Consider the following 15,923-nt stretch of genomic DNA (forward strand, 5'->3'; position numbering starts at 1 on the left):
ATAATGAAATGGACATTTGAAGTGTCTGAGAAAAATCACAAAGAAGGCTGCTGCACATATCTGCCCGTGATTGGAACAAAGTATTTGGTATTAGATCAGGGGGGAACAACCAAGTGTAGATACAGAAGAAATACATTTATTTTTGCCCACCAGAATTTAGGCAATATAAAAATACAAAAATTTGAACCTGCTACGGCCCGAGGGTTCAGGTTTCAGACTGCAAAGGTACAATGCCAGTGAGGACCTTCCTTTTGAGGACATCTTGATGACCTCATCTATGACTTGCCTACTCCTCAGCTCCCTCCCAGAGCCCTCCCAGCAACTGCTATTTGGCTTTTCTCTGCTGGATTCAGGAAACGTGTTTGACTGATCTCCATGCCTTGACCTACTGCTGAGCTGAGCTATGGATGAGACCAGGTTGAGAATGTTTGAGTCTTGAATGTAGTAGCTGGCAATAAATGTGACCTACTCACTCCCTCCACCCCTTACCCCAAGGGATCTGTTAAGTTTTAGCTTTTTGAACTTCTCTGCACCATATCCTTATCTCGCAAACCTATTTGCCAGGGCCCAGGCCTTCCCTCTTCACGGTATAATTGCCTTTACATGAAAACAAACACTGTGTCTCAGTTTTTATGGGAAGCCACTAGAAGTTAGAAGAACCTGCCCCTGGAAGGCCTCCATGTTTTCTTAAATTCTGGGTTCCCATGGGAAAAATTTCTTTCTATGCTCAGGATCAAGGAACAGTTTGTCTCTCTCCCTATGACCTCATGGAAGGTGGGAGAATGATCCACCAGGGGTCCATTTCCACTTTAACTTCTAGGAGACTCTAGGATCAGAGCTTTGCTCAACTTATATTTCTGGTTATCATGGCCCTCTTCCCTTCCTATTTATTAGTTGACTTTTGCCTTGCTGTTTTAATGGTTCAGCGTCTGCACTGTGTATTTACTATAAATTGCATCAAACTCTTTTCAGATTGGGGTTAGAGATTGAGAAATAAGCAAACATTCTCAGAGAGGGTCATGTTGGCCCTTATTATTTAAAAAGAAAACAACAACAACAAAACACAAAACATGTCTTCCCCCTTTGCCAAATACTCAGTGGGTTGAATAGTGAGTGTCTCCTGCAAAATTCGTGTCTACCCAGAACCTATGAATGTGGTCTTATTTGGAAATAGGATCATTGCAGGTGGATTCAGATCTGTGGATGAAATCGGTTGGGTTTGGGGTGAGCTCTAAATGCAATCACTGGTATATTTATAAATCAGAGGAGGGGAGGTTTGTACACACAGAGACATAGAGACGAGGGCCAAGATTGGAGTGATGCATTTACAAACCAAGGAATGACAGGAGCCACCAAAGCTGGAAGAGGCAAGAAATATCCTCTTCTAGAGCCTTCTGAGGGAGCACAGTGTCACCAGCACCTTGATGTTGGGCTTCTGGGCTCCAGAACTGTGAGAGAATCAAATTCTGCTGTTGAAAGCCACTCGATGTGTGGCAATGGGTTATGGCAGCCCTCGGAATCGAAAACACTCAGCCACCCAAAAAGCTGTATTCCTGGGGCACCTGGGTGGCTCCGTTGGTTAAAGTGGCTGCCTTCAGCTTGGGTCATGATCCCAGAGTCCTGGGATCAAGCCCCACGATGGGCTCCTTGTTTGGTGGGAAGCCTGCTTCTTCCTCTCCCCCTGCCTGCCGTTCTGCCTACTTGTGCTCCCTATCTCTGTGTCAAATAAATACATAAAATATCGAATTAAAAAAAAAAGCTATATTCTTGCCTGTGTGTGCGGCCACATGCACAATCTCTTTTACAGCCAAACCCGAAGAAGGGCTGTCAGCTCCCCACCGTCACACAGCCTGTCTTTGGGCAAGAGGAAGCAGGGATGGGTCTAGAGTTCCTGAACCCCAGGTAAGAAAGCACTGATGCTTTGCTGCAGGCTGACTTTTTGTTTGTTGATGAGCAAACTGATTTTCAATCAAAGCAGACGGGATCCCAGAGCTGGCAGCTCTTCCCACCTTCCAAAAGCTTGGGACTGAACGTGGTGAGGAAGCAGGTGGGAGAAGCAGCTCTGACTGGTACACAGCCTGGGGAGGACTCAGCACAGAAGGCAAGCGGGGAGGATGGCGACCCGGCAAGGGCATTTTAAAGCTGGGGTGGGAAGGCCGGGTGTAAACAAGGCCAGCCACAGCAAGAGCTAATACTTAGCTGGTGACTTTGCTATGGGTCGAGCACTGATCAAAGTCTTTATGTAGACTAACTTACCTAATTCTCAAGGCAGCCACTGGGCAGGGTCAAAGGGGTCCAGCTCCCTACCTACAGCTAGGATGCTGCAGGCAAAAGGGAAATCAATAGGCAGATGTCCTTGTGGTTGAGCACAAGGTACTGGGACACTACCCCATCAAGGGCAGCTGGGGACACTCTTAGGGAAAACACAGAGGGTGGGTGTTGTAGCATCCACACTTCCTCCCTCTTCTTTGTCAGTTCATCTTCAGTACGTGTCAGGTGTTGTCTTAAGCTCTCTGCATACTAACAGGAAGAAGACGCAGACTTTGCCTGAAAGGAGGATCTGGAAGATCCAGACAAGTCAACAGTCTCTCTGCACACAGTGTGCAGAGAGGGAAGCTGAGGGAGAGCTGCCCTATGGGGCAGCCAGGATGGGGGTTGGGCAGTGGAAGAAGTGAGGGTGAGCAGTCTTGGAAGGCTTCCTGGAGTAGGTGATGCTCAAGGTGAATTTGGAAGGACTAGCAGGATGAGCTAAACTATTACTCAAACTTGGCAGTCCCAAACCACCACCCAGAAAGTTTTTAATGGATTCTGGCACCACTAGGCATCTACTCATCAGAATCTCTAAGGATGAGACCCAGAAGCAGTATATTTAAAGCTCTTCAAGTCATTCTGATGCAGTTGGTCTGCAGATGCGCTTTTAGGAGTTACTGACCAAAGGAGAAAGGAATGGCACATACTGCCAGCAGATCCATTTGTTAATAAAGCATCAGTGAGGCTTTCCTGAGCCCTGACCACACGCCTGCCTTGTGCAAGGCCTGCTGGCACAAAAGGGAAGAACACGATCTGTCCCCACAAAGCCTCGAGTCTCAGGCGGTAGTTCCCAGCCCTGGACGGACATTAGAATCCCTGAAGAGCTTTCCAAAAAATGATCCCTGGTCCCCTTCCAAACCAATTAAGTCATAATCTCTGGGGCTAGAGCACAAGGGATTTTAAAGTTCTGCCAGATTTGAGAGTCCCTGGTTTAATGAGAGAGAGAGAGAGAGAGAGAGAGAGACTTTTATACAACAGAACATTCTTTTACACAGCGATGATGCAATGACAGAGACATGCAGGCAAAGGGGGCATTTTCTCCCACTGAGGCTGACTTCCTAGAGGAGCAGTCCTGGCGCTGAGTCTAACTGGGTGGAGGGAAATGGGGGAAGGTGGAGGCTGGGGAAGAGCCGAGGGTAGGGAATGCATGCAGCGAGGACGAGATGTGCAAAAGCACGGAGGGCAGAAACAGTGCGGAGCGGACGCGTGCGTTCTCTCTGGCTGTGCCGTCAGAGGAACTCCGGGACAGGACGGGGGAAGGGGGCTAGAGGCGGCAGTGGAGAAAGCAGGTCAAACAACAGGCTTAATGCCTGAACTTGTGCACCGTGGAGAGACCTTTAAAGATTTTAAGCAGGGCAGTGACGTGGTCCCTGTGAGGTTCTTTGTTTGTTTTTTGTTCTTTAAAGATAACTTTGGGTAGTACAGAGGATAGATTTGAAGGGGATAAGGCTTGAGCCAGGGAAACCAGCCCAAAGCTCTCACAGAGGAAGAGACAAGGCTTGAACTCAGACGTGATGGGGTTGGAAAAGGACAGGATAGGGCTCGGTGATGGGCTGGGAATGCAGCTTGAGGCAAAAAAGGATCAAAGGAAGATGCCCAGTTTCAAGCTTGTGGATTTGGGCAGATAGATGGTGGTATCCCAAACCGTGGTGGGGAGGGAGAACAGGAGCAGCTCGGGGAGGGGGGGCGGTGGGAGGATGTTCTCTGTTTTGGCAGGCTCCATCTCAAGTGCTCAAGGGAGCACCCAGGAGATGTGCGGCTGTAGGTCTGAAGCTGAAGGCACAAGTCAGGGCTGCAGATCTTAGTTCGGAAATCATCAGCAGACACAAGCACCCAGGAACAGAAGGGGCCACTAGGGAGATGAGGTTTAATGAAAGCGGTTGGCCAAGGATGGATCCCTGGGTGCACGTAAGCACCCGAGGGAGGTGAGAGTTGCCCACAAGGAAATTAAGAGCAATCAGAGGAAGATGGGGGTGTACTGGGCTGTGGCACCATGGAGCCAAGTGAGTACAGAGTTTCAAGGGAAATGTGGGATCTTGTAACTTAAAGACTTTAAAATGTCCATTAAGCAGTTGGGATGCTTTGTCACGAGCAGTTTGGGTGCAGTACTGAGACTTCAGAAGTGAACGAAAGGGAAAAGGTGACCCTTTCCAGAAACCTGAGAAGAGGTAGGAGAGGAAATCTGGACAAAGCAGGGAATGTGGGGCGGGCGGGGGTAGGGACAAGGGATAGACTTTTAGAAAACACACTGACCTCTTCCTTTTCCACCTGAGGCTTTATCCTGGACCCTCCCACCCCTCATCTGCTTTTCTTGAGTTCACTCCCCTCGTCTCCCACCCATCTGACTGGGTTTGAACTACCCCTCTGAGGAGTCACAGATGCACACTGAGTTTCATCATTCTCCAATTACTTTTCTCACTTGGTTCTCTGCCATTCATTGGATTTACTGTCCATTTCCACATTCCATTTCTGGCAGCAGCAATGAGGGGAGAAGTCTAAAAGGTTTGCAGCTTTGGGGTGCGGAGAGAAGGTGGTCGGAGTACAGACAGGGCTCTGCTAAGGGACTGGGGATCTATGGTGCTTTATTGCTAGGTTCCTGGGGGACTTTCCAAGCGTTCTTAACGTTTTGCTATCAGAGGACACCCACAGAGGCACTCGGCATGCTCCCCAGAATACTGTGATCCAACGCCCACAGCCACAGATGGGTCCAGAAGGCACTGCTGTTTCCCTAGAAACACTCCCACTGTCAGGGATGCAATCCTGGGGCTGGTTCATCAGGGTTGCCCGCACCCTGGCTGGTACTTCTTGGCTCTTCATTCTTCTCTCTGCTGCTGAAATGTCACTGGTTGTGGGCGTATACGTCCCAATGCAAGCTTCCTCCCCCATGATGGTGGTGGGGATGGGTAGCTGCCTACAAGCCCCCACCCATGGCCCAGCCTATTTTCTCAGTTACTCAGCCAGAGCGACATTAGCTGGGTGGAGAGATCAGGGAACGGGGACTTCATATGGAAACTTCAGGCAAAAATCAACCATTTCCCTATTAGGAAGAAAGAACTAAAGCTTTTTAAAGCACTCCCAAGGGGAAAGAAGGAGGTCATGCAGGCAACAGCTGTCTCAGATAGGCACTGCAACATAAGCAATGATCTCCAGGCAGGCAGGCTGCTGAGCAGGTGGGGGTCCCGTGGCTGGCATCTGTTGGGTTCTCCCAACTCAGTGGTCCAAGGTCATTTCCATATGACACATGGCAAGGCTGAACAAATCTATTAAAGAAATATTGCTTTTTCTTGGGCACTCCGTAAGTGTTAGTGACAAGAAGGATAGAGGACAGTGGCAGGCAACATTGAGATCCTGTAAAGGTTAGAAAGAGCAGAAAAGTGTCCAGAACAGTTTCCTTCTCCTCCTGAGGATCCTTGAGGGGGTGTATCCCCTCCCCAGGCATGTGGGTCAAGATATCTCAAAGCCATGTGGACATTCCTTAGTGCTCTGGTCAAAGGTTCAATGGAGAAGCCTGAGTCCAGTCTACAGGGAGATTAAGGTGTGTTTTGTGAATTCTGGTAATTTCTGGTATATTTATATAGCAGAGAAGCTGAGGACCTAGGAACATGAGTTAAACTTGTAACCATCTGCTCCAACATGCTCATTTATTTATTTTAAAAAGATTTTATTTATTTATTTGAGAGAGAGAGAGAATAAGCACGAGCAGGGGGCAGGGGCAGAGGGAAGAGCGAGAAGCAGACTCCTCACTGTGTAAGGAGACTGATGCGGGGCTCAATCCTAGGACCCTAAGACCATGACCTGAGATCATGACCTGAGCCAAAATCACACATCCAACTGACTGAGTCTCCCAGGCACCCCCAATATTCTCACTTAAAATGAGGATACTGATGGGGCACCTGGGTGAGACCGTTGGTTAAGCATCTATCTGACTCGTGGTTTTTGTCTCAGGTTGTGATGTCAGGGTTCGTGGGATCGGGTCCGCATCGGGCTCTGCCCTCAGCGTGGAGTCTGCTTGGGTTTCTCTCTCCTTCTGCCCCTCCCCCACTGCCTGCACTCTCTCTAAAATAAATAAATCACACACACACAAAATATGAGGATACTGAAGTCAGGAGAGAAGTCTTCCTTTAAGCACGCTGCCCAGGGACAGGTGTGGGGAGACACGGCTTAGTGCCTCACGGTCAGCCTCTTTTCTTCCACATGTGTTATCTTCTGGGGCAGAGAAGCTACTCTAGCATGGATCATAAGACTCTGGTTGATCCATGGGAAGAAGTGTTTAGACCCATATTTTTTGTTTTTGTGTCCCCCCCCACCACCCACGCAAATCCCGAAACCCCATCCCCACAAGGGCTTCCTACCTCCTGGGGTATGTTCCAGGCCATGTAGACATGGCTTTTAAACTCGTCCATCCAGACTTCAGCCACCCTAAGGGCATTCCTGCGGACATGGGCCGTGAGGTCCTCGGTGTAGGGCTTGTGGGCTCGCTCGATGTGGGCAATCCGGGAGCAAGGCAGGACCTCCACGCTGCCGCCACACTGCCACACCTGTAGGGGACACAAGAGCCACTCATCAGCGTCCAGATCTGACTCGAAGCCACTAAACCAGACCAGACTGAGCACGGACAGCTCCAGCTCTCTTCACCTTGTCTCTCAGGCCATGGCCGGCAAAGGCAGTGAGCTCCACCTTATTTCTACTCCTCTAGCAGGAAGATGATTGAGTCCGTTTGTATCTTGTTTCTTGTTGCCATGGATTTACCAGCAAAGAATTAATGTGCTTTCTCTTCCCATTCCTTCTACTGTGCAAAGAAGAGATTAAACATTTTTGTGAACAAAGATCTGTATTCTCCTTGCCCCTGGTGGAGAAGTTAACAAAAATCTTCAGAATGGTCTCTGCTGCTGTGCTTGACATAGAAGAAGCAGCAGAGGGAGATAGCATCAGAGGGGGAGAGATACAAAGAAGGGAATCATGCGAAGCTTCTCATTGACCTCAGTGACTAAGAGCTTGGACTAGATGCAATTGGATTCAAAAGAAAATAGAGAAAAATGATCTTCTATTCTAAGTGTCGAGGGACAGTGTCTTAGAGATCTTTCCATGATCATTCCAGCTATTCTGAACTTTGAATGTTCTGGAACATGCGTGTCCTTTTGTGCCCTTAGGCTTTTGCCCATTCTATGTGTCATTTTAGAATGCCACTCCTTCTCCAGCTGAAAAAATATCATCTCTCAAGATCTTGGCCCTATGACCTCTCTGTTGTGGGGTCTTTGTGCAGCTCCTGGGGGCAGAGCCAACTGCTCCCTCCTCCGGTCTCCAAAGCTCTTGCTCTCATGACTTCCTGCTTCCCTGTGAGTCTCCCTCTCTTCCTCACTCCGTGCTCCCAGATGGAAGAACAGTATCTCACTTAGTTCTTGTCTCCTAACAAGTTCTTGTCACTTAGTAGCTTAGTTCTTGTCACCTAACAAAAGGCCTGGTACATAAAAGTACTTTTGTAAGTCCTTATTGAATAAATATAAGGCTGATGGTGTTTAAGCACTCAATCAATAAGTGATCAATGCTTAATAAATGTGGGATGAATCTGAAACACTGGGCCAGAGCTGATGAATGAGGCTTCTGGGGGAACACGATCATCATCTCTGGGTGGACAGCAGAGGTCACTTGTCAGGTACTGTCAGATGGATAATTTGGTAGAGAATTTTCACACTTACAACATGTATCCATCAACGACCATAGGACTTCATCCAAGATAAAGTCAGCTTTGTTTTTTCTCTTTCTGTTTTTTATTCAAGTATAGTTAGCACACAGTGTCTTGTTAGTTTCAGGTGTGCACTGTAATGATTCAACAATTCTATACACTTCTCAGTGTTCATCAAGATAAGTGTACTCTAAGGTCAGCTCTGGGGGCGCCTGGGTGGCTCAGTGGGTAAAGCCGCTGCCTTCGGCTCAGGTCATGATCTCAGGGTCCTGGGATCGAGTCCCGCATCGGGCTCTCTGCTCAGCAGGGAGCCTGCTTCCCTCTCTCTCTCTCTCTCTCTCTCTGTCTGCCTCTCGGTCTACTTGTGATTTCTCTCTGTCAAAAAAAAAAAAAAAATCTTTAAGGTCAGCTCTGGATTTTGCTTAATTACCCCCTGAGTTAGGAAGAGAATGCCTTCTCTTCCACCTGTCTGTTTCATACCAGTTGTCTAGCTGCTCTGGGTGGTCAGAGTCAGAAGGCAACGGATCACTTTTCCATTTTCTGAGCTTGTCTTGCATTTAGTATAGTATTTAGAGCGAATGGAAAGGAAACAAGCATTCCCACTGGGTGTCTGCCGTGTACCAGGTACTGGACTGTACCTGTGGGCAGGTGGCACACTGTGGTGGTTATGAGGAGAGGACTTGGAACCAGACTACTTGAATTTAAATCCTGGCTCTGTTTCATGCTAGCTGCATGACCTTGGGTGAGTCACTCCATCTTGCTGTGTTTCAGTTCCCTCCTCTCAAATGGGGATTATAATAGCGCCTCTCTCAAGAGGCTACCGAGGAAATTAAAGTGATTATATACAGAGTGCTTAGGAAAAATGCCTGGGACATAAGAAGCATGCCACAGCTCAGCTGTTACTATACAAATTATATTCAGCAGGATCTTCAGAATAACCCTGTGAGGGAGTGGTTGATGTCTCTAGCTCCAAATGGGGAAACTGAGACTAAAGGCTATCCCGTGGCCAAGGCCACACAGCTGGTACTGAAGAGAAAAGGATCTGTTTGAGCCCCATGGAAGCTCACAAAAGAGAGGAAGCCATGGAAGGCTGTGCACGTTCATGTCCATGACCTATATGTTCTGGAGACCTTGCTGACTTCCAATTCACTGGGCTCAGATTGGCAATGAGAGCCTGTGAATACTGTGAATATGTTATTGACAACACAAAGAGTCGGGGTAATTATTCTTTGCAACTGGAACGGAGGCTATCACTTGGCGTATTTCAGCAACACAGCACAGAACACGACTCGTAACAAAGCTCTTTTATTACAAGACCTGTTTCTCAAAGAGCTGGTTCACCATTTCACGTTAGAGTGGGTGCCTCAGCCGTGCTTCTGATCAGAAGGGAGGCGGCCGCACGTCCCATCCACCCTGAGTGCACAGTCAAAGGAGCGGTGTGATCTCAGTGGCAGGCTCTTGAACCCACTCCTGTTTTCCTTCATTATGGCCATGGCCCTTGTCCAGGATGCTGTCATGGCTCATCTGGACCCTGCAACAACTGATCTCCCTCCTGCCTTCCTCCTCCGGTCTCTTCTCCTCCCAGCAGCCAGAGCAATCTTTGGAAGGTATAAAGGGGATCATGCCCCCCCACCCCGTACCTTACCAGCACAGCCCCAAGGCTCCTGAGGCTCCTGGGTCCTGTCCTTGCCCAGCCCCCTCCACCCAGATCTTGCTTCCCCATCCACTCCATGTCACATCATGCTGACCATTCTCACCCCCTCCAGCATGCTGGGCTTCTGCACACAGAATTACGTACTCCCCTGCCCAGGGTCTCCTTCAAATATGGGCCAAACAGTGCCCAGGACAGATCACTGGTTTCCCGCAGAGGTGGGGCTGGACTGGGGGGGAGGACATAGTATTTGAAAACACTGCGTTGGAGCCAGTGAGAATTAAATTCAAATATTGTGCTTCTGGCCCCCGCTGCTGCGCCACCTTCGGCAGGCGACTTCTCTGCCTGAGCCTCAATGTTGTCCTGGGGAGGAGGGGGATGTGTTCATGTGTTCAACCCAGGGTCTGCTTCAGTCTGAGCACCAGCAGTCAAGGGGGTAGGGGCAGGACACCTGAGCCCATTCTGTCCCCGCTGTGCACCTGCTGAGGGGCGACTTTGGGCCACTTAACCTCTTGTCTATGAAACACGCACAGCAGAAGTCATTTCCGCACAGGGCTGTGGGCTCAGGAAGCCCCTGTGTATGCTATTATTTTCTAAAAACCTTATAATTGCTGCTCTTTAGCTGTCCTGGACATCCACCTTCTGGGAAAAATATAACTGCAGAGGACTCCCATGTCTGGCTGAGCCCACCAGACAAGAGACAGGCTGTCTTCCAGAATGACGGCTCAGTGTGGAGCAGCACACCAGGCTCCTCCCCAGAGACTGAGAGCCTTTGTTAACCTAAAGGTCATCAATGGAGAAGATGATGGCATCTGCCTAGATGGCAGCCTTTGGGTTCCCAGTGGTCTCTGGGGACAGGAGCAGAAGATGTAGACCCAGCAGTTTTGGCCCGCCACCTCTGGACCCTGCCCAGTGACACTGAGAAAAAGAAGAGGAAGCCCACGTTCTCTGATCCCCAGAAGATGAGCGGCTCTGGGGACCAATGACTCGATGCAGAGAGATTCTCAAGTCTTCCCTACAGGGATCTCAGAGACCCTCTCATGGATGGTAGGCAAAGAATAGGAAAGAAAATCACTGGCATTTGGACCTTGTGGAAGATGATATCATGAAACTTCCGTGGAGGCGTGGGTGGGACAGGGGATGAGGAAAGGAGTGAAGGGGAGCTGTGCCTGGGACACGTCACAGTTGGCAGGAGGTAGAAAGACCTAAACCAGAAGGAGGCTACAGACAGGAAGGATTATGCCAGAGAAGCGGGGCCACTGGATGGAGGCCAAAGATGTGGGAGACAGGCTTAGCCTTGCAAGTTCCAGTGGGTGAGGGTGCCAAGGGAGGGAGGGCTGGGAAGGTGGGCACCAAAGACATGGCCAAGAAATAAAGGTTAAGGGTTAGTAACCAAGAAGGCTGATGAGGTCACTTCATCAGGAAGCACCTACAAGATAGAGAGCTTGATTTTTACATGGGGGACATGTGAGCCTGGCTTGGTAGAATAAGTGAGGCCCGTGCTCGGTCCTACAGGCACTGGGGACACCTGACACACGTCACCCCTGGATGTAGGCTGGATCTTGTGGCTCCTGGATGGGCACTGGGAAATAGATTTCTTGACCACATCAAATTCTCTCCTGTCTCTGTGCCTTTGCTCCTGCTATTTCCATCTTTCTGGAACAATCCCCCCCACTACTTGTCATCCAGCTCAAATATTACCTTCTCTGACTGCCCATTAGGTTCCCCTCAGAATACTTACGGGGCCCTACCCTTTCTCTCAGTAACACTTACTCATAACACTTCCATTTAAGTATTTACTCTTTTGATGTCTTTCTCCTGCTTCCTGCAAGACTATAAGCTCCAGGAAGACAAGGATCACATTGCATACACCAGCCCCAGGCATTTAGTTTACATCCAATAGCCATTACTTCACTGAGTGATTCCTGCAATCCAAGAGTCCCAGGCTTTCAAGGGACTACGGAAAGGCAGTTTTAACTTGCTCAGCTGGATCCCCTAATAAAGGCCATAAGCATAAAATGTGGCCAGATTTTACCAAACACAAGGACTTCCTTCAAATCCAAGCGGTTTTTCAGCAAAGCTCTGACATTTAAGTGCACGCCGCTGTAACCGGAGAGAGTCACTTTGGCTGCAAAGCTTAAATTAACGTTGTAAAACTTGGCGAGTCATCAAATGAGCATGGTGGAAAGCAGGCCGCTTCATCTTGTGGAACCCCGAACTCCCTGCAGAGAGAGCCCTTAACTGGCCAGTGCTTGTGTACACCCGCAGAGGAGTCCCTCGGCTTTCTCCCAGGTGGGGCCAAGAGCTGGAAGTAGACTAAGTAGATGGTAAACAGCAGTCACCCGGTGTAGAGCAAAGTCTCACTCACCACCAGTCCTTCCCAGAGAGCTCTAACCCTATTATTGTTCCCAGAAAGGCTTGGAATATCCACGTGGGAACCATCAGGGAAGGCAGGTCTTGGGGGCTGATGGAGAGGGTTTGAATCCTGCCTCTGTCACACATTAGCCTTTGACTTGAACCTGTCTTTGGATGTCAGTGGCCTTTTTGTTGGGGATCATGATGCCCTGGCAGGTTTAAGCGAGATGCTCTATGAAAAGCTCCCACTAGCAAAGACAGGCATGTGGTGGGTTCCTAGGGAAGGTCAGGTTCCTTTCCCTTTCCAGGACTGGCTGCTGCTGGTACAAGGTCAGGTCAAAAGATCTATATTTATATTCTGTTTGCCACTTAGCTAAACAAGCCCATTTCCCTCCTAAGCTTCAAATTTCTTCTAGCTGCCAAATGGAGGAACTGAACTCAATGAGATGATCGATTCCATCTACTTCTCCCATTCTGTGATTCTACGTTTCCTTGCCGGTTTGAGACATGACTGGCACAGTTATAAATCAGAAGTTGTAAAACAGGGAAACAGGGAAACACTGGAGGCAAAGCAACAGGGAACAGTTTGACCCTTTCTCCCACACAGGGACTCCTGATCACTCTGTAGTCTATGTCAAGGACAGCAAATCCATGTTCAATCCATTTGCTTGTTAATGTCCTCCTGAAGCACTGTGTTGAGAAGGATTCTGAGGCTCTGAATCCTTCTGAGAACGATTCTCTGGGCTCCATGGAAAAGGATGCCACAATTCATTAGTAATGTTTACTGTAGGCAAGGAATCAGGAGTGGCGGCATCTCAGCCTAGTATTTCAGAGTCGTGAATCCCAGGTTCCTACATCCTGTCCAGCTTTTTTTCTCCTCATGACTTTTAATGATCTCTTTGCTCTTGGAAAAATGTTCCCAGTCTTCCTTTAGTCTAGAAAGCCTCTTTCCTGCTCTCCATCCACCCAAAGCCAGCCGGGCCCAGCTCCTCCAAACTCCTGAAACACATGATTTGTACCACTCATGGGGTCCGTATTTCTTGGCTCACATTGTTAATTATCTTTTTATGTGTAACTGTCTCGCCTAAGTTGGCTGTGAAATGCTGAGACAGAGTAGAAAGCCAAACCAGGCAAGCTGGGGGAAGGAAGACGAGGAGGATGGAGGTTTAGACCAAGGCCTGGGAATAGCTGGCAGAAGATCAGAAACTTATTCGCAGGGTGGTGGTGGGGTCAGAAATGCAGGCGAACAAAGATGCCAACCAGGGCCGCTGACTAGGGCCATGCAGGTCTCCTTCCCTGGGCATCCTTCCATTCTGTGTTTGGGGCCCCTTGCTCACCTCACCCTAGGTCCAGTCCTGCATGGGGGTGAGAAGGGAAGAGAGGTCAGGTCTAGGCCAAGCTAAGACAAACGCCTGAAGCCACCAGCAAGCCTAGGTCAAGGGCATGAAGCAGAGGAGAAGTCGGGAAGGAGACAATGTGAAGACAGGGAGCCGACCTCCCTCCAACATGGGTCTTGTTCCCATACTTGCCACCTTCAGTCTCCAGAGAAAGATCATGTTCCTTGGGAGGATTTGCAAGGCCTCTGAGTCCTGGTCCCTCCTGTTTGCTGCAGCTTCTTCTGCCATCCTCTGCTATCCTGTTACACCCACTTCTCTTAGTTCCTAGGGCAGATATAGGATCCCTATACTCACATTTCTGCCCTGCACCCTATACCAATCCCTTCACTGGAATTCTTCCCCCCGCGATACATTTATTTCCCTAGTAATTTCTACTGACTCTTCTTGGAGGCCCTAAATTTGGGTAAATACCTCTGCTAGGTGTCCTTCCTGAGGCACAGCACTTCTGATAGTTGTGTGCATGTGTACAATGAAAGACACATGATATAAGGAACAACGGTTCACCTACCACTCTGCTAAAGAAACAGTTCCTTAGCAGTAACTCGGAAAACTGTGTGCTTTTCCTCACCCCCAAAGGTAACCCACTACCCTGAATTTTGTTAATTTCCTTGTCATCAACCTACATTACCTATGTGTTTTTACCCGTCTTTGGATGCTACATACATGAAAGCATATTGTTTGGATTCCACGACATGCTCCTTGGTCCATTTGTCCTCATCGCCAGAGTACTCCATTGTGTAAAGATGCAGCGGTTTCCTGACGCACCCTCTTTTGGGTCGGCCATCTGGTTGTTTCCAGGATAATGGAGAATGCTCCATGGGACAATTTCTACATGTCTCTTGGTGCCCAAGAGTGAGCACCTCTCCGTGCTCCACCCCAGTAGAATTTCTGAGGCATATGTTGTGGACACATTCAACTTTCCCTTTTTTTTCTTTTTTGGAGGAACTCTTCCAAAGCGAGCACACCATGTTCTGCTCCCACCAGTGCAAATGAGCTCTCGTGTGGCTTCACAGTCTCATCAACATTTGGCATTGTCCAACTTTCTAATTCTTGCCAATCCAATGGGTGTGAAATTCACTTTCGCTATAGCTTTCATTTGTAACTCCTTGGTTTTCAGTGAGCAGGAACTTTAATCTGTTTCTAGGCCTGCAACACCAGCCCTCCAGAGAAGAGCCATGGCCACCTTGCTCTCATGAAGGAATCTCTATGCCTCCAGAGGCCCTGGCACATGGTGGGTGCTTGACAAACACATCATGAATGTTGGATCAAGAGTTGGTTCTTAGTTCTGAATGATCTCCAGTGTACTTTCTTGGTGCTCTTCCAGGTTTCTGAGGGTAGATATTTCATTATTTTTAAGTGTAAGAAAACATTCTTAAAGTCTCACAATGCTTATTCTTCCATAAGACCCCACAGAAAAAATATGCTGGGGGTGCAGCTTCCCCAAGCTCCCTTCTTGCACTAAACACTGCCCAAGAGTCCTCTGGACAGAACTGCTTGGGAAAAAATGATGCTTTTTCTTGGAAGGTGTCCCTGAAGGGGTCTGATTTGGGGTCAGTCCTAAGAAGCACTTGAAGCAGTTTCCCTGTTTGAAAGGGATTTTCCATAACTATCAGAAAGCAGCAGGAGGATTCATCTGGCAGAATTCCAAAAAGAAACCAGCTGGGCTAGAAGGTCTGGAAGCATTTCATGAAGAAGACATTAAAAGACTGTTTTGCAGGGACTTGAGATTTGCTGCGATAGCTTCTTACCTACAGGAAACCCAGGGCAGTGATGGCTCCAGGCTCTGCAAACTAACCCATTACACACAGGGGACTCTGCTTCTCCTCAGACCCTGGTGCTCTGACTACAAAGTTTGTGGCCCTGGGAGTTCACTTCCCCATGGGAAATTTCGTGAGGATTGCTTTGCAAACATACGGTCCTTTGAGATTAGCAGGCATCTTTTCATGGTTCCAACCAAGTAGAGTTTATTCATGGTTACCTCAGATCTCGTACCAGCCAACAGGCCTGATTAATATTGCCCCACACTCAAGCTAGGTTGGATTTATGACAAAAAGGAAGAAGTCAGGCCTGAACATCCTGAGGATGGCAAAGAGGAGCCAGGAGTAGGGTGGTTTTCAAGGGTGTGGTAGACTACTATGGCTCATTAAATATCTCCATGCTCCCTCTACATCTCATATCCTCCCTTCCAGTCAGAAGAATCATGTGAGCAGTTTAGTCCAATGAGATGGTCCAAGGAGATGATCACTTCCTGGCCAAGGTTGGTAAGGATCCAGTGTGGGAAGTTCATGAGCACTTTGACCTCTCTCCTTCCCAATCTGCTGCACACTAAAGGCAATATGACCGTGAAGTTCAAAGATGGGGAACCCCCTGAGGGAAGCAGGCTGAGTCAACACTCAGAGAATGGCTGCCCAGGACAGCCTCCCACCCTTCAGGAGACTCATGTGAGCAGGAAATAAACTGGTTCTGGGTTGAGCCCCTGGGACTTGGGGGCCACTGGCATAGCTCTGATTAACACAAGGTGCCAAAG

The 15,923-nt window shown here is 48.7% G+C and overlaps 1 protein-coding gene across 1 annotated transcript in view; it reads right to left on the reverse strand.

Moving 5' to 3' along the window:
* The window catches only part of GALNT18 (polypeptide N-acetylgalactosaminyltransferase 18), a 339,877-nt gene that overhangs the window by 51,167 nt on the left and 272,787 nt on the right, over nt 1-15,923 (reverse strand). Inside the window, exon 7 of the mRNA XM_044258833.1 lies at nt 6,663-6,848. Coding sequence (XP_044114768.1) covers nt 6,663-6,848 — 186 coding nt within the window. The remainder of the gene's footprint in view (nt 1-6,662; nt 6,849-15,923) is intronic.

Source organism: Neovison vison, chromosome 7 (assembly GCF_020171115.1).
Source record: "Neovison vison isolate M4711 chromosome 7, ASM_NN_V1, whole genome shotgun sequence".
Taxonomy (NCBI): Eukaryota; Metazoa; Chordata; class Mammalia; order Carnivora; family Mustelidae; genus Neogale; species Neogale vison.